This window comes from Panthera onca, chromosome C2, assembly GCF_046562875.1.
Source record: "Panthera onca isolate mPanOnc1 chromosome C2, mPanOnc1 haplotype 2, whole genome shotgun sequence".
Classification (NCBI taxonomy): domain Eukaryota; kingdom Metazoa; phylum Chordata; class Mammalia; order Carnivora; family Felidae; genus Panthera; species Panthera onca.
Genome location: NC_138347.1, coordinates 106,618,137 through 106,642,361, shown reverse-complemented (window position 1 = coordinate 106,642,361; position 24,225 = coordinate 106,618,137). Strand labels below are relative to the sequence as shown.

Here is a 24,225-nt window from a genome sequence, read left to right as displayed (position 1 = left end):
TCTGTTGAAGTACCCTAAGTATTTAGTCCTTCTTAACATATTTTCCTTTAATTCTTTGAACTTATTTATTTATTTATTTATTTATTATTTTAATGTTTATTTATTTTTGAGAGAGAGACAGACAGAGTGTCAGTGGGGAAGGAGCAGAGAGACGGAGACACAGAATCTGAAGCAGGCTCCAGGCTCTGCGCTGTCAGCACAGAGCCTGATGCGGGGCTCGAACTCACAAACTGTGAGATCATGACCTGAGCCAAAGTCAGATGCTTAACTGACTGAGCCACCCAGGTGCCCCTGAACACATTTATAATAGCTTCTTTGAAGTTTTGTTAAATCAAACTCCTGTGGCTGTTTGGAGTTATTTTCTATTAACTGCTTTTTTTTTCTTGAGTATAGGTTCACACTTTCATACTTTTTTTTAATATCTAGTAAATTTTCGGGTTCTGTGTTGACAACTCAGAGCCTGGAGCCTTTTTCAGATTCTGTGTCTCCCTCTCTCTCTGCCCCTCCCTGGCTTGCACTCTTGTCTGTCTCAAAAATAAATAAACATTAAAAAAATTTTTTTTTAATAAATATCTAATAAGTTTTGAGGGCTTATGGATATTGTATTCTTGTGACTCTGGATTCTGGTTTTGTCTTGTTTTGTTTTTTCCTTCTGTTTGGGTTTTGCTTCAGTAAGTAGGCAGTTATCTTTCCAGGATTCAGTCTGTGAAATTTGTTAGCTGTGTAGTGTTCAACTGCTGATGTCTCAGCCCAGTTTTTGTGTATTTGTTGGTGTTGTCCACCTGCTTTTTTAGCATGACCCCTTAGGGGTCTCTCTAATGCCTGTATAGTATAGTCGTCAATGAGTGATACCTTAGGGCAATAAGGCTTCCAGGATAGGATGTGTGTAGATGAGGAATACATTCCAAGGTAGAGCAAATTTACCAGTCCCAGGCTTTCAATATTTACTCTGTTCTCTGAGATCTTCTGCGTATGTGCATAATTTAGTAGACAGCCAGGAGCGTGTGGACAATTTAAAATCTCAACCTTCTGTGGCTCCCTCACTTCCAAAATCTAGTTGTTTCCCTACTGCCCTGAACCAAGCCCACCATCTCTCATGCTAAAGCTGTGGGTTTTTGTCTTTCAAGGCAGTGGGGAATATAATGTCCCCAGGCAAGGTCAAAACACACAATTCTTAGTTGATGAAGTAGCAGTATGCCTCAGTAAATATTTCTCAGGTTGTTCTCTGCAATTGGTTATTTCCCAGTGCTCTAACATAGTTGGTTTTTGTCTTTTGTCTAGGTTTACACCTATCTCCTCTTGCAGCCATTATTGGAAGTAAGAATATATTGTTGTAACATTTGGGGATGGTTTCTTCACATCTTTGTTGTGTGCATCCATATTATAGTACATATTTCACATAAATCTAAAGTATGATCTAAATTTGTATCCTGCATTTTCACTTAGTAGTATAGTTTGAATAATTTTCAATGTCATTAAGATTTTTTGTAAATATCTTTAATAACTACATTATACTTCAGTATATCAGTATAATGAAACAAATCCAGTTATTTTTCCACTGTTAAAATTTTACGTGTATATTGCTTTCAATTATTTTTCAGTACTTCAGTGTTATAGATAACACTGGTATGAACATCTTTGTGCATAGATCTTTGTATCTGCAGTGATTATTTTAGGGTAGATTCTTAAAATGAAAATCCTATGTCAAAAGGTATGAATATTTTAGATATTCTTAATATATATTACTCTGCCATTTTCTGGTTGGTAGGCAGTTTTTCATACTTTAACTTTTTAACATTGTCATTGTTTTTAAAAGCTACTCTACGTCTTACTAAGTAGACTTGCCTAACTAGTTCTTTATTGTTGGAGATTTAGGTTATTTCCTGCCCCTCACTTTTTAAAAGAAAGTATCTAAAATATCTGAATGGTCATAACTCTTTCATATTTTAAATATTTTCTTCTAAGTCCCAAAATTGGAAATATCTAGTCAGAGTATGAATACCCTTTGGGCTCCTTTCACATTTTTCAAATTGCTTTTTAAGTGCACCCATTTATAAGACCACTAGTGAAGGAAGAGTTTTACATCATTGTCAAGCACTGCCTACCCTGTAAACATTTCTAATTTGCATATTTTAATAATAATGACAGTTAATTCTACCAGAGAAATCTAAGGAGAGAGTTTGACCAGCTGCCTTTTTACTGTGTGAGTTGTCTTAAGCTCTTTCCTCCTTCCTCATCTTTTAGGAGTTAGTGATTTTCTTATCAACTTTTTAGGGACTGTTTTGAAATGAAGCTATAAATTCTTGGTTAAATTTGTTGCTAGTAATTATACTATTGCTGTGTTGCCATTGTATTTCAGTTGTGTTACTGGATACGTTTTACATAAAGCTGAATATTTTTTATGCAATCAAACCTGTCCCTCTTTTTCCTTTATGATTTCTTCTGTTGCTTCTAAGCCCAAAAAGTTGTGAATTCACTCCCATGTGAATTCTGCCTTCTTCTGTTAGGTTGAACCAAATGAGGTTGCCACTTTTATGGTTAAAAAATGATTGCATATCAGCATTTCATATGATTTTACCTTAAAATTTTTTATAATTATGTTCATTTTCCTTATTGGAATATTTTGTTCTTATGACTTCATGAATAAATACAGAACAAAATACATGGAACAAAAAAAATAATCTGTAATAAAATTACATTTTTCAAGAATGTGAAAAACCAGGGGTGCCTTGGTGGCTCAGTTAAGCACCCGACCCTTGGTTTTGGCTCAGGTCATGATCTCAGGGTTTATAACTTCGAGCCTACATCCAGTTCTGTGCTGACAGAGGAGCCTGCTTGGGATTCTCTGCCCCTCCCTCACTCTGTCTCTCTCTCAAAATAAATAAATAAACTTTTAAAAAACGTGAAAAATCAGCTTCCATTTTGGTAGATAAATAAATAAAATGGTCATTAGTCAAGTGGTAAAGACTTGGGGTTATCATATTCAACTTACTATAATGTATTGTTTAGTTGCCCTTTAATGGTAGGTATTTTTTAAAGTGTATGAGAGCAGTACTTCTAATTACTGGATTTTATTAGTGTAACAATTTTCAAGAATAAAAATAAAATTTAATTTACCTAATTTTTTTAGGTCAGCCAGGAGAGTTCAGGAGGAGCCTAGCAGAAAAGAAGAGGGATCTCAGTATTTTTAAAATGAAATGAAAGCCCAAGAAATAATGTATTCATTATATATATATATATATATATATATATATATATGTACACTAATTGAGCTCTGTGTTAGAATTCTAAAAGAAAAATAGCAAGATTAAGTTAGAAGTCAAGTCTATGCCAATACTTTTTAATTATTACTAAAACAACCATGGTTTTGGGCTTTTCTTAAGGAGAGATCATTAATTATGAATTGTGAAGTACTTTTGTGATTAGACTAATGTCAGCTAAATCAGTATTTGATCGTCTACATTATTTTCATATATTATATAAGCAAATTATTGATCAGAAGTCTCTTGAGGCAAAAGGCTAGTACATTTATCCATTATAAATTTCACCTCTTACCAAATACGGTAGTAGTAAGAATGGGTGTCAAATGTCAGATTATAGAGAAAACTTAAATAGTTCTTGCAGTTTGTACAGCAAACTTTAACACATTAAAATGTCTGATGTAAACATAGTTTATACTAGACTATAAAAAAATGTAATAGTCTTTAGGAAATTTCAGGGTGCCTGGGTGGCTCAGTTGGTTAAACTCTGACTTTGGCTCAGGTCATCATCTCGTTGTTTGTGGGTTCGAGCTCCACATCAGGCTCTGTGCTGACAGCTTGGAGCCTGGAGTCTGTTTCGGATTCTGTGTCTTTGTCTCTCTCTGCCCCTTCCCCACTTGTGCTCTGTCTCCATCTCTCTCTCAAAAAAATGAATAAAAAATGTTTAAAAAACACTTTAAAAAAAGGAGTTTTAATTTTTTCTTTCTCTTTAAAGACTTTTTCCTTTTGTCATAATACCAATTTTTCCTGGCCCACCCAACAAAATCCTACTTGGAAATCACAAGATTAAGGATAGAGAAGAAAATAACTATTTTTACCATTTTGCCATATTTTTTTTAGTTCTTTCTGGGATGTACATTTTATTTTTAAAATTTTTATTTTTTTACATGAATTATTTTATTTTTTTTACATGAATCACTTTTTGCTGAATCATTTTATGTATATAGTTTTGTATTCTTCTAAAAATGTGATTTTAGCATTTCCCTTTGTTATATGATGCTTTTAAAACATTTAACAAAATAGATTACCATGCTGCCTCCATCATGGGGTTGGGCCATAATTTATTTAACCATTCTCCTTTTGGGCATACTTTTCTATTTTTCAAAAGCATTGTGATAAGTATGCTTGCATAGATTAGGAAACTAAAGCTCTTAGAGGTTATACAGTCAAGGCTAACATATAGTTCTTCTGACACCGAATCTTTGCCTTTGCCTTTTGCCTTTTTTTCCTTTACTCCATAGAAAACTGTTGGGAACATGTGAAAGACACCCTGTATGCAGCTATTCCTTGTAGAAAATCTCTTAGTAAATCATTCAAATCAAACAAATTATTTTCTACAACTCACTTATAGAAACATAAATAAAATATTTGGCCTTTTATATGTTGTATCATTATCCATTTTGAACAGAGTGGTTCCAACAACTGGATATTGAATGAATGTTTTTGAGAATAAAACATGTTTTAAAAAACTTTCTAGTACCTTTAGCTCTTTTTAGTGACAAAAATGCTTCAAAAAACTAATTTTGAATGATCCTTTAGAGGCAAAGTAAAGTAACTGCATTCAAAGATAGAAATTATAATTTGGAATAAAACAGAAGAGTTTTGTCAAGGGAGTTAGAAACTTCTGTGAAGTCAGTAAAGCAGAGATAGATAGGTAGATTATTCCAGATGATTGGTACTGCAGAGAACATCACTCCCTTCTTAGCAGTCATGCAATAGTACAAAGGAAGAGAGACAAAGCCAAGAAGCAGAAGGAAAAGTAGTCAGAGGAATACGTTTCTTAAAAAAAATAGCTGATGCAATACGACAGAGGTTTTAAACTATAGAAAGTAATATTTTAAACTATCCTACAAAGATCAGGAAAAATGTTTATGTAATTGTTTAAAATAATGTCTCATACTCCATCCTAAAATGTTAATATTTATGGGCCAAAAGATGTGCTCATACTTAAAATTGTGATAGCAAAAGTATGAAGATAATAAAAAAGAGAAAATCATAAAACCAGAGTTTAGAACCATATGAGTGTTTATTCTTGTATGTCACCACACACTCATTTTGAAAAAATTTAGGAAACTTCAAAATTATTTTATGCTTTACATTTTAAAATAGAAAACAACTGTATTGTTGAGTCTAATTTTACTTTAAACTCAATGCCATGTCTAGAAGTATTACTAAAAATCATTTATTTTGCATAGAATTATTTTGGAATTTTTGAGAGGCCTAACACATAAATAACTGATGCATATAAAAAGCTCTAATTTTCTCCTTCTATGGGAGAATCTCTTGGTTCAGCTGTCAAATTAATAATAATAATAATCGTCATTGTCGTCGTCGTCTCCTCAATTCCAGACAGGGAAATGTTAAGTAAGCTTTTCTACTCAGTGGCACAGTTGTGTAGCCAGTACAAATAAATGATTGTTTGAGTTTGCTGTTTCTTCCATTTTTTGTCTCTTTTATGCTTCCAAACTTGTGTTACAGTGGTCAGACTTCTTCCCCTATCTCCCTACCTACCTTGGCTCCACAGAGGGGAGAATATTTCTACTTTGTCTACATAGCTTTCATATAAAGCTGCTTCCTTTCTAAATCTTATTCTTCTTAATTAGATTCTGTTCTTTTCTGTTAAAAGGTGGTTTAAGTGGTGAGGCACCGTAGGTGTGGCTAAGAATGAAGGAAACTAAGGAGGAAAGAGGGCACTCACTTTGAAAGAATAGAGAGGTAATCTGTAGCATTTTCACAAAGATTTTGAGTGCTTTATGAGTTGTTAAATAGTCCACACTGTATCCTTCCAGCCAAGTGGAGCTGGACAAAGATGGTGATGTTTCAGCATTTCTACAACTAAGGATATAGGGGAATAGAAATTCTAAGTACAGGGTTGGTTGTGCATAAGAAAAGCACTGGGAGGAAGATGCAGGACATGGTTGAGAAATACTGAGAGGCTGTTTGTTGCTGAAATGTTGGGTATGAGTGCAGAAATGGTTGAAAAATAAGGATAAAAGAATAAGCTTGGGATGTTATTGATGGTAATTGAAAATTAAAGTGATACGTTTATGCTTAACTCTGGAATCAATGGAGAGAGTCACAGAGGTATTTTTTAAGCACCAACTTAGTAAGAACCTTACTTTGTGAAGATGACTTCAGTAGCTGTGTTTAGGAGGGAAAAGGTAAGACAGTAGTCTAAACTGGGGTTCAGCCTTTTCTATAAAGAACGAGATAAATATTTTAGGCTTTGTAGGCCATATGATCTCTACTGCAACTAGTCAGCCCTGCCGCTTGTAGATATAGACAATTTTTAAACAAATAAGTATGGCTGTGTATCTGTGTAGTAAATGAGTGGCACCATTTTGTAGATAATAGTATTGTGTCATGAATATGAGTTTCTTAAACAGGCCCTCATGGATGTCGTAACCTCTTAGGTTCAGATTTACCTCTTTAGCTTCTTCATCTATAAAGTAGATGTATAAAATGACATCTTTCTCAGGTTTTTAATAAAGAAAATAACTGCAGAATAACTTTTTGCAAACCCTGAAGCTGTTTAGAGAAAATGTTTGATAAAACTGTAAGATGAATTTGCTATTGAGAATAGATGTGTTATCGGTTAAATTCTTTTCATTTCTTTTTGACTCTTTGTTTAAACCAACTTGGTGCTAAGTTCTAGAGGCAAAATAAATCTACTTTTGAGCTACTTGTAATATTTCTAGCTTAGACCTTGATCCTAAGAGATAGAATTATAGTAACTGTTAAAATGAAATGTAGCCAGAAATATGATAAGCTGTTGATATGTGTCTCTGTCATAGTGAGATTGCATTTACTTTAAAGGAAACAGCACAGTACCTATACTGCGGATGTGTTTAATATTTTAAAAGTTACTCATCTGGAAAAGCTTGATTAAAATGAGCTTTCTATGGCATTCATGACCTTTAAGATCATTAATGATAACATCTGAAAGACCAAAGAAAATTTAGTTTTAACTTCGTACAATTTTTCCTGGCAATTAAAAATGGTTAGATTTATCTCCTTTTTTCCCTCAAAATGTTGTTAATAAAGAAATGGATCCCAAGCTGAGAGGCAGTATAGTGTTGGTAAGAACATAGATTTTGTAATCTGAGGTAAAATTCAAGTTCTTCCACCTTACCATCTTTGTGACTTAAGGTAATTTATTCTTCACCTAAAAAATAGCATTAAAAGTTCTTACCTTGTCAGGATTGTTATGAGAATTTTGTTAAATGAGATATATGTAAAGTGCTTAACATAGGGTCTGGAATGTTAAAAGCTTACAGTAAATAATAGCTATTATATTTTTTTCAAAAAACATGTTAAATTTTTTTCAGGTAGCTTATGCTTTCTCAGGAATGTCTGTCATGTTGGCTGGGAAGGATATGGCACATAGACGTTATCATTTGTATATTTGGAGCACATATGATCACTTTAAAAATTGCCATTCTGGGGGCACCTGGGTGGCTCAGTCAGTTATGTGTCAGACTCTTGGTTTCGGCTCAGGTCATGATCTCACAGTTTTTGAGTTCAAGCCCCGTGTTGGGCTTCTCGCTGGCATCTTGGAGCCTGCTTGGGATTCTCTTTCTCCCTCTCTCTGTCCCTCCCTTGCTCGCTCTCTCGGTCTCTCTCTAAAAAATAATAAATAAGTAAACTTAAAAATAAAAGAATTGCCATTCTATTATCAAATGGGTTTGTTAAAAATGTATTATACGCAGATTTCATGTTTCATTATTACTACTTGTTATAATTTCCCCAACACTGTTATCATTCTCTCAAACATTCAGCTATTGGAATTAGGCAAATACTTCCTAATAGATAGAATTCAATGAAATTAATACTTCCAAATTAGTTTATACATTTATGAGAATTTTAAAATTTTCAAGGAAGTTTATTTCAAATATGTACTTATCATTGACTGTATTCCAGGCACTATCCTAAGTGCTAATGATACAAGATGTAAGGCCGTTATTGTCTTCAAGAAGCTGATAGATAGCCTTCAAAGAAGGAAAGATAGACAACAGAATCAGTAATTATACCACAAATTTGCTGACACATGTTTATAGGTTTATAGGTTTATAGGAGCATAGAGCAGAGAGTTATAACCATCATGAAAGATGATGACTGTTGAGCTGAGCTTTGAAAGAAAAGATTAGTCCAGAAAAGGAAAGAGATATTGTCCAGAGAAAGGGAATTTACAGATTTATCTGTATATATAAATGCATTTTTATTCACATTCATTAGAAAAATTGCTATGTAACTTTGGACAAATAACTTTACCTCACAAGGTTGTGTCAGTATTAAAAGAAATAATAGGCTTTCTATTCCAGTAAAGATGAAGTAACAGGAATGAGATTTACCCTCCCACCTGAAACCACTAAAAACCTGGACAAATTATTTGAGAAAACAACTCTCAAGACAATGGACATAAAACATGAAGGAGAGTGATTCTAAAAGATGGGGAGAATATGAGGTGCACCCTTTAATTGCTTCAGCTTAAGGCCTAGAGAAGTTTCCAGGTCACAACACAGGGAGGGAGGACTCAGGCAGAGCCCTGGTAGTCTCCTTGCATTGAGAAGATGGAGCTCTGATAACGGGGGGCCAAAGCCCCTAGATATCACAGGGCAGGTTACCAGAGAGGAGAAAGCTGCATAATATCTGCAGAGGGTTTCCTTCAGGTATTCATTAGTACATGTATGTGAGGAAGCTATCCAAGGCTTGGAAAAGAACTATTTGAAATGGTTAGAGGAAATTGTCTGCCACTACACAGAGTTGGGAATAGTGTCTCTTCCCAAAAACCAGTGTGGAGAACCTCATAATTCATGGTGCTTCTGATCAAGTACTAAAAATGTCTTAATTGTGGGGAAGAATTAATGACAGATCTACAGCTGTTCTGGTGCTAACAAAGTAGGAACTGAGAGGATCAAACTGCTTCCAAGTTAATTTAACTGTGTCTTGGAACAAAGACCAAGACTGTGTATAGGAATACAAAAATATCCAGCGCACAACAAAATAAAATCATGATGTCTGACATTTTGTCCAAAATTACCATGCATCCAAAAAGTCAAGAAAATGTAACATAATAGAAAAATCAATCCGTTGAAACCAACCTAGTATTAGTAGACAAGGACATTAATAGAACCATCCTAACTCTATTGTGTATGGTCAGAGAGCTACTAGAAGGACTGAACATACTAAGTAGAGACATGAAAGCTATAAAAGAAGTAAAAATTCTAGAAATGAAAACTACATGTCTGAGATGAAAGATACACTGGATGATATTAATGGACATGGTAAACTGCAGAATATGGATTAGTGAACTAAAAGACATAGCAAAAGAAACTATCCAAAATGGAACTGGAGAGAAAAAAAAAAAAAAAAAAGAAAAGAGCATTTGTGAGCTGTAGTAACCATGTTAGGTAGCCAAATATACAATATACATGTAGGGGGCACCTGAGAGGCTCAGTTGGTTGTGTCTGACTAGCTCAGGTCATGATCTCATGGCTTGTGAGTTCGAGCCCCAAATCAGGCAGAGCTCTCAGTGCAGAGCCTGTTTTGGATGCTCTTTCTCCCTCTTTCTCTGCCCCTCCCCCACTCTATCTCTTTCTCTCTCTCAAAAATAAATAAACACCAAAAAAATTTTTTAAATGTGTATATGTAACTGGAATCCTGAAAGGAAGGGGAAGAATAGGGGGCAACAGAAAAATATAATTGATAATGACCAAAATATCTCTAATAGAAACTATAAATAATTTCAAAAAGCGAATAAGCCCCAGGCACAAGAAATATGAAGAAAACCACACCAAGGCCTATCATAATCATATTGCTTGAAACCAGTTATGAGAAGAAAATCTTAAAAGCAAAAGGGTAAAAATAAATACTAACTGTTGTCATGTAGGAGAAAAAGATACTCATTATGTATGAGGAACAGAGATAGCTATGAAAGTATATTTCTCATGAGAGACAATGTAAAGTACAAGACAGTAAAGGAACAATTTTAAAATAATGGTAGAAAAGGGGCGCCTGGATGGCTCAGTCGGATAAGCGTCCTACTTCAGCTCTGGTCATGATCTCCTGGTTTATGAGTTCCAGCTCTGTGTCGGGCTCTGTGCTGACAGCTCAGAGCTTGGAGCCTGCTTCTGATTCTGTGTCTCCTTCTCTCTCTGCTCCTCCCCTGCTCATGCTCTGTCTCTCTCTGTCTCTCAATAATAAATAAACGTTAGAAAAAAAAATTTTTTTTAATAATGGTAGAAAAATTTTATAAACCTAGAATTCTCCCTACTAGAGTATCTTTCATAGGTGAAGGCCAAAATGAAGTTTTGTGTGTTTTTTTAAGACAAACAAAACTGGAAGGAATTTATCACCAAAACTCCTGTACTACAAGAAATGGCAAAGGAAATCTTTTCAGATACTGGGTTGACATAAAAGAAAGCACTGGAAATGGTGATTACGTGAATAAATATAACTCTTTAAAAGATAAGCATTTAAAGCATAAACAACACAGTGCATTGTGGAGTTTATAACAATATATGACAGCAATGACAATAATAATACAGAGGCTGGAAGGGGATAAATGAGAGTATCTTATTGTAAGGTTGGTTTTTTTCTTTATTTTTTTTAACGTTTATTCATTTTTTTGAGAGAGAGTGAGAGAGCGTGAGTGGGGCAAGGGGAGGGGCAGAGAGAGAGGGAGACACAGAATCCTAGGCAAGCTTCAGGCTCTGAACTGACAGCACAGAGCCCAATGCGGGGCTCGAGCTCATGGACCATGAGATCATGACCTGAGCCGAAGTCAGACGCTTAACCGAGCACCCAGGTGCCCCTGTAAGGTGTTTATAGTATATATGAAGTAATATAATGAAGACAGAGGGTGATAAATTAAAGATGTATATTATAAACTCTAAAGCAACAACCAAAATAACACAAAAAATTATAGCTAATAAGCCAACAAATAATATTAAACGGAATTATAAAAGTGCTCTAAGAGAAGGCATAAAAAGAAGAAAAAAGGAGCAAACAACAGATGGGACAAATAGAGAACAAATAGCATGTGGTAGATTAATAATTACATTAAGTGTAAATTGGTCTAAACATGCCACTTGAAAGGCAGAGGTTTTCAGATTGCATAAAAAAGCAAGACCAACTATGTACTGCCTATTAAACACATACACACACACATGCACGTGCACACATTTGAGATTTAAACCCCAAGAAGCAAAAATCATGGAAAAGAATATACCAGACTAAAAGGTAGTATTGTTAAATAAGTAGTACTGTTAAGATGTCCTTTCTTCCAAATTGACATGTAGATTCAGTGCAATCCCATGCAAAATCCTAGGATGCTTATTTTTTAGAATAAGATAAGCTTATTCTAAAATAGGGATGCAAAAAATAAATAAATAAAATAGGGGATGCAAAAGAGCTAGAAGAGCCAAAACTACTTTGAAAATGAAGAAAAAGATTGGAGAATTTATTCTACCTGATTTCAAGAGCTAATACAAAGCTATAGTAATCAAGAGCTAATGTAAAACTATAGTAACACCACAGGGTAGTATTGGTATTAAGACTGACAGATCAGTGGGACAGAATAGAGAGTCTAAAAGTAGACAGATATATATACATCCAGTTGATTGTTAACAGAGGCACAAAGATGATTGCATGGAAAATGATGGTCTTTTCCACAAATGGTGCTGAAACTATTGCACGACAATATATCAAAAAAAATTTTTAATGTTTTTCAGTGCTGCATTTATATAGAAATTAAGTTAACTGTAAAACTTCTAGGTATAAGCTCAGGACAGAACTTTATGAATTGGGGTTAGGTAAAGATTTCTTAGATATAATACCACAAAAGCATGATTCATAAAAGAAGAAATTAATGAGTCGGACTTCATGAAAATTAAGAACTTCTGCTTCTTTGAAAGATACTCTTAAGATGATGAAAAAATAAGCCACTCAACGAGAGTGGGAGCTTTATTCAGAAAATAAACATAAATATGTAATTTAGTGTGTATATGCATGCACATGCTTGTATGTATAGATGATGTGTAAGCCTCATGTATGAAAAATTATTTTCATTATAATTAAGAACTCTGAAAATTCAATAATAAGAAAACAATCCAACGAAAAATTGGCATTTTGAACATCCATTTTTCCAAGGAAAAATAAGGATAACGAACACATGAAAAGACGTTCAACACCATTAATCATTACGGAAACATAGATTAAAACCACAGTAAGCTTAAAACCACTATTAGAATTTTGAAATTAAAAAGGCTGACTGTACTGTGTCATGACAAGGATGGAGAGCAGCTAGAACTCTGCTTGTGGGAATATAAAACCATTTTGGAAACAGTTTGGTAATTTTTTTTTCTTTTAATTTTTTTTAATGTTTATTTTTTAGACAGAGACAGAGCACAAGCTGGGGTGGGAGGTGTGCAGAGAGAGAAAGAGACATACACACACACAGAAATTGAAGCAGGCTCCAGGCTCTGAACTGTCAGCATAGAGCCCAACATGGGGCTCAAACCCAGGGACTGCAAGATCATGACCTGAGCTGAAGTCGGACACTCAACCAACTGAGCCACCCAGGCGCCCCACAGTTTGGTAATTTCTTAAAGAGTAAACACCTATTTACCATCTTTCCAGAATTTGCTCTCTGGTTATTTTTTTATATAAAAAGAGCATATGATGATTTAAAATGAGAGAGATAGCTGGAAACCATATAATCCAGCCTTAATTTTGATTTTGCATAATGTTGCTAGTTTAATTTATTTTCCAAGTTTGAGTTCTCTCTTAGTTCAGCCACAGTGTTTCTTTCAGACTTTTTACTTCCCTGTTCTTAACAGCACCGAAAAGTGTTGTTGGCAGCTGGAATCGCTCTTGTTTCATCAGCCCCCAGAATTTCCATAGTGGTGGCCAGGGGTTCAGGGAGCTGAATATGAATGGAAATGTGAAGGGTGAACAAAGAGTTTAAATAGTTTAGTGTATAAACTGGTTTATGTAAGGATAGGCTTGCTTCTCTGCTTCTTGTTTTATATATATATATATATATATTCATGGCTCAAAAGATTGTGCTGGTTTGGAATGCTAGTTTTGGCACTATCTTGAGATTCTAGACATGGTGTCTTTAAGGAACTCAGGGGATTGGACTAAATACGAGTAAGTCCAAAGTCAAGGGAAAAAGTCTAGACATTGAAGATGGTCACCTCCACAGCCATCAAGTGACTGACTTAGCTTTCAGTTTCAGGAGCATTTGTTTCATCTTAAGAAAGTAGTCTTCTATGAAACTAGGAGTAGTAACTAAATGGAGTAAGTAAGTATATGTGGCTATCAAGGGGAGGGAAGTGAGCAGGGTAGTTCTGGAGAATTCATGGCAACAGAAAGACTACCAAACCCTTCTCCCCCACTGAAAGACCACTATTTTTTTTTTTAATGTTTTTGTTTATTTTTGAGAGCATGAGACAGAGAGGGGGACAGAGGATTCAAAGCAGGCTCCACGCTGACAGCAGTGAGCCCATGTGGGACTTGAATTCATGCACTGTGAGCTGAAGTTGGACATTCAACCAACTGAGCCACCTAGGCATCCAAAAGACCACTACTAATTTAGAATTTTAAGCCCTATATAAGAATTTCTAGCAGAAGTACAGTTTTCTTTAAGTAAGCTAAAATTATGGTACAATACCTACTAATTTATTTTTTGTGATATAATACCATAATAATGTTTTAACTTTAATATACCTTTAAAAAAGAAGCATAAGTTCATACTGTTCTTACTGTTCTGTTAATGTTAATGCTAAAATTTTTTGAGGGGACCACAGTTATATTCTCCATAATTCAGTTTTGGTAATATTTGTTTATCTAATTATGCACTACTAAATTTGATGTGAGGAATATTATTTTTAATGGAATACTATTTTTTAATGGAATACAATTTTTTATCCAAAAGTTTGTTTCACACAATATAATTGTGAAACTGTGTTCTTAATTATGCCCTCATTTTACAATTCTTATATTGCAAAATTGCTATATTACATGCATTTCTATTTGGTGTTATATTATTGCTTATTGAGTAAGATTTGATTTCTGGTTCTGAATAAAATCTGAATAAAAAATCAATAAAATAAAACCAATTTTAGATGGAATTCACACTAATCCCTGAACTGTAATATACTCTAAAATAAGTAAAGCATTAGAAATTTTGGAACCCAAGCCCATAAAGATATTTTCATTCTAAACCAGTTAGTATGATGATACCTAATATTTAATATTTATAAGAATAAAAATATTTATAAAATACAAATTTCAAAAGTCTGATGAATCCAACAATGTATTTCTCCCCACAGTTGAAGATGATCCCTGTATTTCACAAATAAAATTTTGCAAGTTACATTTGTATAGGCAAATGTATTTAGAATGTCCTCGTATTCCATCTGCTGGGACAAATGTATTATTTTGGACAGATTTTTCTTTTGAACAGAATTAAAAATTCATTCTTTTGCTTTTATATCTATGGAATTAATTGCTTTGACTTCATGACTGTCCTAGTGATTTAGTTAGAAGGATCCTGAAATTTGGAGTCAGAAGGTCTTAATTTCAATCTGTCATGTATAGTAGAAGCAAGTTACTAAACTGGTTTTCTTTATCTTTGAATATGAATCCTATATTATAGATTGTTAGAGAAATTAATGAAAATATAAATATGTCTTAACAGGTGTTTTTATCAGAAACATCAATCATCTTTCTTTAGGAATGGTAATTACCATATTTTCAAGACAGAGGTTATAAATGGAGGAGGGAGGGAGCCGCCATGGAGGGGGGTTTGTACGGTAGGAGACTACAACAATATTAATTTTTTTCTTGGATGTGGGTATTCATCATTCTGTGTATTTTTCTGTGTCTTAAATATTTCTTAATTGTTAAAAATAATCTTCCCTTGTGAAATACATGAAACTTCCCCATGAAATATCTTCACCATAAAGTGCCTAACATTTTTCTATCAAAGGACACTGCTTTCTAGGACACTCTGAAATGTATGCTTCATAATTCTTAGCTTGCTTGGGACCTGCTAGTCAGAATATCATTTCCTTCATGCCATTCTAGTTATGTTATATTGCACAGAGTGTCACGTTTCTACTATGTGTATTAAGTAGATGGCAGAGGTCACAAACTGTTTTGGGATTGAACCTGGCTTTTAGAAGTATTCTTTGTTCCACATAGTATTGGTCTTTATGGAAACTTAAAGTCTCATGAAAAATCAAGAAATTTCGTAGCTTTGGGTTGCATTTCTGTATGACAGCAGTGAGTAGGTGCTGATTATTAGCCGCTTCCTTTCGCTAGGCCATGTGCTCCACTGTTCTGCACCCTCACAGTACTCTCTGATGACTGAGGCCAAATGTCTTTTGCCTCTCATCATCATAAATAATTGTATTAACTGCTTGGCCCCATCGGCAGTTTAGTTTATAACTCTTAGATTATATTCAGTAGATATCACACGTTCTATTGATATTTTGCTATGATAGTTTAACTTGATGTTACATATTTTCAACATTTTGTAACTTCATAAAGCTCCCATACGTACATTTTCTCTACTAACATATGACATAAAGTACTGTTTTTGTCACCTCCTCCTTCTCTCCTATTCAGTCAGTCCTTTCATGTTACTAGTTAATTATTTCTCAAATCTAGTTCTTCCTGTCCAGCCTCACCACCACTGCTCCACCTCAGGCCCTCATCATCTGTCACCTGGCATTCTTTAATTCCTTCCTGACTGCACTCCTCACCCCCAGTCACATTCCTTTCAATTCATCATCAAGTTATTGCTAGAATGACTTATCAAAGTACAGATGTCATCTCCTCACACCACCGTTTTAGATTCTCCTAAGTCTCTCTTTCTATGGTAAGGTCTGCAAACTTTTCCTTAAAGGTCCAGATAGTAAATATTTTAGGCTTTGCTGACCAGAAGTTTTCTGTCACAAAAAATTGACTTTGCTATTGGTGTACTAAGCACCAATAGACAGTATGTAAACAAAAGCACCTATAGTAACAAAAGCACCTATAGTAACAAAAGCACCTATGTAAACAAAAGCACCTATAGACAGTATGTAAACAAATGGGCATGTCTGTATTCCAGTAAAATTTATTTATAAAAAACCAGGTCACTGGTCTAGGACCATAGTTTGTTACCCCTTGTTCTAGGATATGAAAGACTCTACCTGTCTTTCCTCCTGTTTTATCTACTACTCTTCCATCCTGTTTCTTACAGTTTATTCAGAGGCACCATTCAAATGGTTAACAATTCTTAGACATCTTCTTTCTATATCCAATTATGTAAGTCTTTTCATTCAAACCATTTTTTCACAGAGAAATTTAAAAATATATCTTATAAAATGTTAATTCTCAAATGATGATATCATATATATATATATATGAGGTTATTTATATTTAGTCACTTGCTGACATCTTTATAAATATATGGTAAAGTATAGTCTCAAGTGTTAAACAGGTTTTATGGAGTGCCTGGATGGTTCATTTGATTAAGTGTCTGACTCTTGATTCAGCTCAGGTCATGATCTCATGGTTCGTGGGTTCCAGCCCCGCATTGGGCTCCATGCTGACAGCACAGAGCCTGCTTGGGATTCTCTCTCTGCCCCTCCCCTGCTCATCCTCTCTCTCTCTCTCTCTCTCTCTCTCTCTCTCTCTCTCTCTCTTGCTCTCTCAAAATAAATAACTAAACCTAACAAAAGTTTTTAACAGGTCCTTCATGAAAATTCATAACTCATAACCTACTACAACCCATGTTATCTTAGATACCATCAACACATTAATCTGAAAATCTCAAAATAAGGTCACTGGTAGGCAAGTAAGGTTAATTTCAACATTATCAACTGTGTTGAATCAAAGTCCATTGAGAAAACAACTTGGGGACATTTGGTAGGAATTGAAAGCTTGTAAATCACATCATCATCACAGTTGCCCCTTTCAAATAGGAAAGCAGAAAAAAATTTGGTTTTTGGATATGACTTGCCTGAAATATCAAGTTGTTACTTAAATTCCGATAGGTCACTTTGCACGTTTCCATATGCAAAAAAAAAAAAAACAAAACAAAACAGAGCTTGATAATATGTTTTTAAATATATGTAGGTTTTGCCTCATTATTCAATTGTAGTTATTTAGGCTAATGCTGATTGGTACTGATTTAGGTGCTGATTTAGGCTATTGCAGATTGATGTTGGGTACTAACAAAACCTTTTCCAGTAAAAAAAAAAAAAAAGAAAGAAAGAAAGAAATTCTTCCATCATGTTAATGAAAAGTGTGATTCAATTACTACAGTGAGAGAGTAGATTGGTAGAGCTGCTGTGATGGAGTTTTATTAAGATGTTGGATGGATATTAATATCTGTTATGATAAAGTCTTCTAAATTTTCTGATGTTTGCATAGTAATACATTAATTTAAAGCTCCATATATTAAAACTGACCTGTAAATGTCTTTTATGGTTGACTTTTAGCCACCAGCCGAACAGGCCAAAGCCAGACTACAGCTGGTTCTTGAAGCTGCTGGTAAGTGCTCATGATTAACTTTGTTTAAATGAAAACGTACTAAATAAATACTGACATGCTTACAGGTGGGTCAAAGAAAAAAACACCTGTTTTCATATGTCCTCACAAATTTGTAAAATCTGGGTTATATGTATGGCCATATTTTACATGAAGTATCGACTGCTGTATAGAGTATAATGCTAAAAGGTCATTCTTTATATTTTTACTTATAAAATTGACTTTAATTTTAGTTTCAGTTTTGAGGCAGTTCAATTTATTGATTTTTGTCTTCCGTGGACTGTGCTTTTGGTGGCATGTTTAAGAATTCTTCACCTAGCCCCACATCACAAAACATCCTCCTGTGTTTTCTTCTAAAAGTTTTATACTTTTACATTTAAGACTATGATCTGTTTTGGTTTAACTTTTGTAGAAAGTGGGAGTTTTAGATCAAGGTTTTCATTGTTGAGGAAAACAAGATAAGTATAATTTAGTAATTTCTCCAGTTCCATTGGACTAACTCAATGAACTGTTCTGGATACCATCTAATGTTAAAATACTGTATGTCTTATTTTTCAATGATACAATAATGCTGTGACTTTGATTTTATACATAATCCTCAGATTCATGTAGACATTAAATATTTTACCTTCTTAAAAAATGTAAAAGATTAATGTTATCTTTTCTAAGTACTGATATTATTTTGAATCTTAACGTGCTCTTCAAAATGTATGTAACATATTTAAACAAGTTGTCAAGATTAAGCATGAAGTAGGATTAGAATGATATAACCAAAGTAGTACATATTTGTTATAATTATTTACTTTTTAAAGATCTGTAAAGAGTGTATAATTTCCAATTGGAAAATGAGAATTCTATTTTAACATAAAAGTAATTTCAGACTACCAAATGATAGTAGTTGTATTTTTAGTACTCATTGAGAAAATACATATGTGCATATTGATTCAGAGATTTCTTGCATTAGCCCCAGAGTGTCTACAGTCTAAAGATTGGGAACACATGATATACTAGCTTCATAAATCACTAATAGAAGTAACTTATAATAAAAGGATAAAACTTAATAATATTTGTGAGTCTTTGTAACTCTCCATATTACTTTAAAAGTCATTCAGGGACACCCGGGTGGCTCAGTCAGTTAAGCGTCCGACTTCAGCCCAGGTCATAATCTCACAGTTCATGGGTTTGAGCCCCACGTCAGGCTCTGTGCTGACAGCTCTGAGCCTGGAGCCTGCTTTGGATTCTGTGTCTCCCCCTCTCTTTGCCCCTCCCTTGCTCACACTCTGTCTCTCTCAAAAATAAATAAACATTAAAAAAAAATGGAGGGAGGGGAGCCTGGGTGGCTCAGTTGGTTAAGCAGCTGACTTTAGTTCAGGTCATGATCTCACAGTCTGTGGGTTCAAGCCCCACCTGGGGCTCTGTGCTGACAGCTCAGAGCCTGGAGCCTGCTTTGGAGTCTGTCCCTCTCTCTCTCTGCCCCTCCCCTGCTCGCACTCTGTCTCCCCTCTCAAAAATAAATAAACATTAAAATAATTTTTTTTAATTTTAAGTCATTTATATTTTATGTATTAATCTTACTCATTTTATCTTTAATTATGTGGAAATTACAGTTTCTACATAGTATTATAATTTTGCTTGCTATCTGGTTTTTCATATTTTGACTCAAATATGCTGTAAGATTAAGCTAGTTAATATGATTCTCTATCATTTACATAATATACATTGATTCTTTAATTCTTCAGTAGCATTTTGCTTTGAAAAATTACTGCCAGTTCATAATTTGAGTATGGACAAACTTTTGTTTTAAAGACAATATTTATGTTGCTTAGTTCAGAAAATATTTGTTTCCATTAATACAATTATAAAGAATTTCATTTCATAGTTTTATACAGTTATCTTTATCTTTTAATAGGATTTTGAAGCCTATTATAAAACAGATCTTAGGGTCCAAACTTCATAGTGTTGAACTTACTTATATTGGTCCCAGCTGTCACCCCACATATTTTAATTTAACTTTCTAAATTCTATTGTCGATAAAGAGTTAGGTTGCGTGAATTTGAGAAACATTAAAAATATTATGACAATTTACAAATTTAAAAAACTTACATTAGTCTGGATAAGCAATGCATTAGCTAGATGTAGCATTATTTACTTAATAATTTTCTTCTGTACTTAATAACGTGTTGTCCCCAGCGTTTCCCTCTTATCAATAACACTGTGGTACACATCCTGTTACAAATTGTGTTTTATATATTTTAGATAGGTTTCTTGGGATTGATTACTATAGAAATGAGTTTATAAGGTTAGAGGGTATTAATATTTAGACTGGCTTTTTATGCATTTTTGCTAAATTGTTTTATAAAAGGACTGTGCTACTTTATGTTTCCACTGATTAAGTAAATATTTTAACCAGACTTGGCCTTTTGATGCCAATTCTATGAATATATTGCTTTATAATATGATATAACATATTATACCCCTTTGAGAAACATCCAGTATTGCTTTTAATGAGAACTTGTGGCCTTGAAGAGGGGAAGTAGATAGATGGATAGGAGAGGAGCATATAAGCAAATCTAGAACTTACTATCAAAGTTCTAGATTTCCTTCAGTGAAGAATTTAAGGTGTTCACTGTATTACTTAAAGCAAGCAAATAAATAAAATAAAGGAAGGGGGAATAAGACCAACTTGAGCTCATTCCGGAAGTCTTGCAGTTAAAATCCAGCCTAGTCCTAAGAGTGAGGTTCCCGGACAGGAAGGGCTGGTAGCACCCATTTTGTCACATTGAAGTTTACTTGAGTTCTCAGGGAAAACATCCTTGACTTTGGGGCCATAAAATCGAGTACAAGAAAAGACTTAAGGCTGTATGTTAGATTCTTGAGACAGGATTCATTTCAGCTTTATAATTACTATAGTCTGGTAGATAAGGTTCGTCTATAAAGAAATCCTGCTGTGCTTAGTCCTTTATTCTAACTATAGGTCCCAGAAAATGCAATATATAACCATTGCATTGTTATTGATTTATGAGTGAATGTTAATAATGTTATTGGTTTGGAATTAAAATATGTTTAGAACATTTGGCAACAATTATTAGTGGTATGATTTTGAAAGACATATGTATGAGTAAAAATAATATTTAAGCAAAATGTAAGGTATCATGCATGTTTGGTTTATACCAAACATGAATTTGAAGTCACAGATCTTATTGTATTTGTTACAACCATATTTTTATACGTTAAACCATATATTTGTACTTTGTTATGCTAAATCTTCAGATTTAGATAGAATCGTTTCTCATGTCTATTACTAAATTGCAGTTAAAACCAACTTTCGTGTCTGTTGTTTATCGTTTAGTTCAGAGGTGATGTGAAGTTAAGGTTTTATCTAAGATTGCTTTTTTGTCATTTTCAAATGGCAGTAGGACACAGAAGATTGCAGAATTGTATAAATTTGTAAGATTCAATCTTTAAGTTATAACCTCAGCTAATGGCTTACCCTGTGATAGTGAGTCAATCCTATTAACCCTTTGCTTTCTTCCTTTCCTTTTTAAAAATGCTTTTACCATTCTCTCACTTATTAAGATACAAAACTTTGAAATTTTTACCTTTGACTTCTTACTAGGCAGTCATTCACCTAGAATGATCTTATTTTGAAACATTTTTTATATATATCCCTTTATTATCTTTCCCACTGCCATCTCCTTAGTCTAGATGCCAAAGATACCAGCCAGAGGTTAATCCCTAACTTCCCAATGGTCTCTTCAGTTCTCTTCTCCAGAGATGGTAGCAAATAGTGGAAGAGTTCTAAGCCTACTAGTACTGCTTACCTTGAGCAGTTTGTGAGCAGTTTGATGTTTATTGGTTCTACAAAACATAGTTTAAAAAAAAGAAATGGAACATGACAGACATGTGTATTTTCTAGTTTGCCATAGTTCTCTATTTTTAAAAAAAAAGTAATTTATTAAGGTGAAATTCGCATAAAATTAATATAAAATTAATCGTAATTGTTTAAAGTGAACAATTCAGTGGCATTAAATACATTTACAGGGCTGTATAACTACCACCTCTCTCTACTTCCAAAACGTTCTCAACACTCCAAAGTAAAACCTCTTACCTATGAAGCAGTTTCTCTCCACTCCTGGACACCTGCTCCTTGCATTCACCAATCTGCCTTCTGTTTCTGTGGATTTATCTATTCTGGATATATATAAATGGACTTACACACTGTATAGCTTCGTATGTCAGCTTCTTAGCATAATGTTTTGGAGGTACAGCCACATTGTAGCATGTGTCAGTATTTTATTCCTTTTTATGGCTGAATAATATTCCATTGTATCCATGTACACCATTTATTTATCCATTTGTATTGATGGAAATTTGTGTTACTTCCGCCTTTTGACTGTTGTAAATAGTATTGCTATGAACATGCATATACATGTACTTGCTTGAGTACCTGTTTGTAATTTGGGGTGTTATATACCTAGGAGTGTACATTGGGAATTCTATGTGTAACTTTTTGAGAAACCACCAAACTTTTCCACAGTGTCTGAAGGATATTACGTGTTCATCAGCAATATATGAGTATAGTCCCCTATTGTTTCAACTAAACCTTGTCACACATTTAAGTTGCCTATTTGAAAGTATTTAGTTTTGGGGACTTCTCTGTACCATAATTTACTCACTTGTAAAGGGGGAGGATAATAACTACCTTGTAGGGTTTTTTTGAAGATAAATATGATACGTGAAGCACCTAGTTCGGAGCCTGGCAAATGGTAGCCACCAGGAAATGTTTATTTCCACATTGTTTTTTGTGATTACCACTGCTAAATGATTCTTTCTCAGCCACCATTTGGTGATGATATTACTTTGCTCAAAATTAGTCACTGGCCCTCAGTGGCTTAAAAAATCAATTTTACACTTCTGTGTTTAAGGTTCCAAGGTTCTTTCTGTATGGTGGAGCCACAGATTTTTCTGTATTTATTAGAATTCATTTCTGAACTTCTTCTCATTATTCTTTGAGTTACTCATTCTTTTCTACCTATGAATCCTTGCTCATGATTTTTTTTCTCTTCTGGAAATGACTTCCTCTTTCCTCTTCTACCTCTAAGCACTTCAAAACGAATCTCAAAATTTCCACATGAGTTTTGTGACCATTCCAGCACATAATCTTTCTCTTCTTTTTTGAAATCTTTCTGTCCTTGTTTGTGCATACCATTTATGCTGATATTTACTTACATATGGCTGATACTAATATTTAATTATTTCATATTGAGGAGGGCACCTTTTGGGATGAGCACTGGGTGTTGTATGGAAACCAATTTGACAGTAAATTTCATATATTAAAAATAAAAAAAAATAAAAATAAAAAAAAAAAAAATTATTTCATAAGTGTTGAATTTACTTTTCCAATGAAATAATGAACATGATGAAGACCAGGAACCAGATCTAAAGTTTATAAGTCTTTTCCAACAGTTTTAACAGCACCTGTAGTGAGTGGTACTATGCCAAATAAGATTCCAGCTGTTAATCATTGGTGAACAGGTCATTGTGAAGAAACAAATAATCTGGAAGTAACTGAAAAGTAGACCTTTTAATGCTGCTATGCTCATTTTAACCAGCTTGATGGATTTAAAATAAATACACAAGAAATTATCTGGCTTCTAAAGTAGAAGATATTGGCCAATAATCTGACTTTTTAATCTTAAACTTTAAGATAGTGCATGACAGAAAAGATAATGAAACTTGATTATCACAGAGGAGAAAGAAGGAAGATAAGACTTGTCTCTTTTGCTCTCACTAGTGTTTGACATGTTAGTGGCAGTCCAAACATTATTTGGGTTTTCTGCAAAAACACAGTAGCATCTCATGCCATACGTGTTTGTAGGTCTGAAGAAGAATTTAGAGGAGAGAATTTTTTTCCAAAATGTAAATATTTTTTATCAGTATGAAAAGATGACACTTCTTACAACCTGGTTATAAGACACGTTGTTCTCTAAAATCTTTTTAATATTTTACTTGTAATAGAGTTATTGACACAAGCAGCCTTTAAAATTATATCTCTAATGTTTTAAGAAAAAATAGCAATTTCCTTTGGTGCATGAATGGTAAATCACCTTTATCAGAAAATCTCTGTGTAATATTTCATTTTCTGAATAATGTTTACAACCCATTTTGTTTTGCTTTCTAGTTTTTAAAGCACTTTCATATAAATCTTTTATCGTTTGACTCACATCACAGCATGGAGAGCTAATTAACTCCATTTTACAAATATCTGGAAAGCATAAATGATTTGTAAAAGACTACATAGCTAGTGAATGACAGAACCAGAACTCAAGTCCAGTGATTTCTGACTCTTGAGCTATTTCTATCCGTAGTTTAAATCCCTAAGTTATGTTGGGAAGAAAGCAGGATGGTGGAAAATATT

The 24,225-nt window shown here is 33.9% G+C and overlaps 1 protein-coding gene across 1 annotated transcript in view; it reads left to right on the top strand.

Annotated features, from left to right (window-relative positions):
* Window positions 1-24,225, top strand: part of RSRC1 (arginine and serine rich coiled-coil 1) — a 414,695-nt gene that overhangs the window by 222,054 nt on the left and 168,416 nt on the right. The window contains exon 6 of the mRNA XM_078432217.1: window positions 17,759-17,810. Coding sequence (XP_078288343.1) covers window positions 17,759-17,810 — 52 coding nt within the window. The remainder of the gene's footprint in view (window positions 1-17,758; window positions 17,811-24,225) is intronic.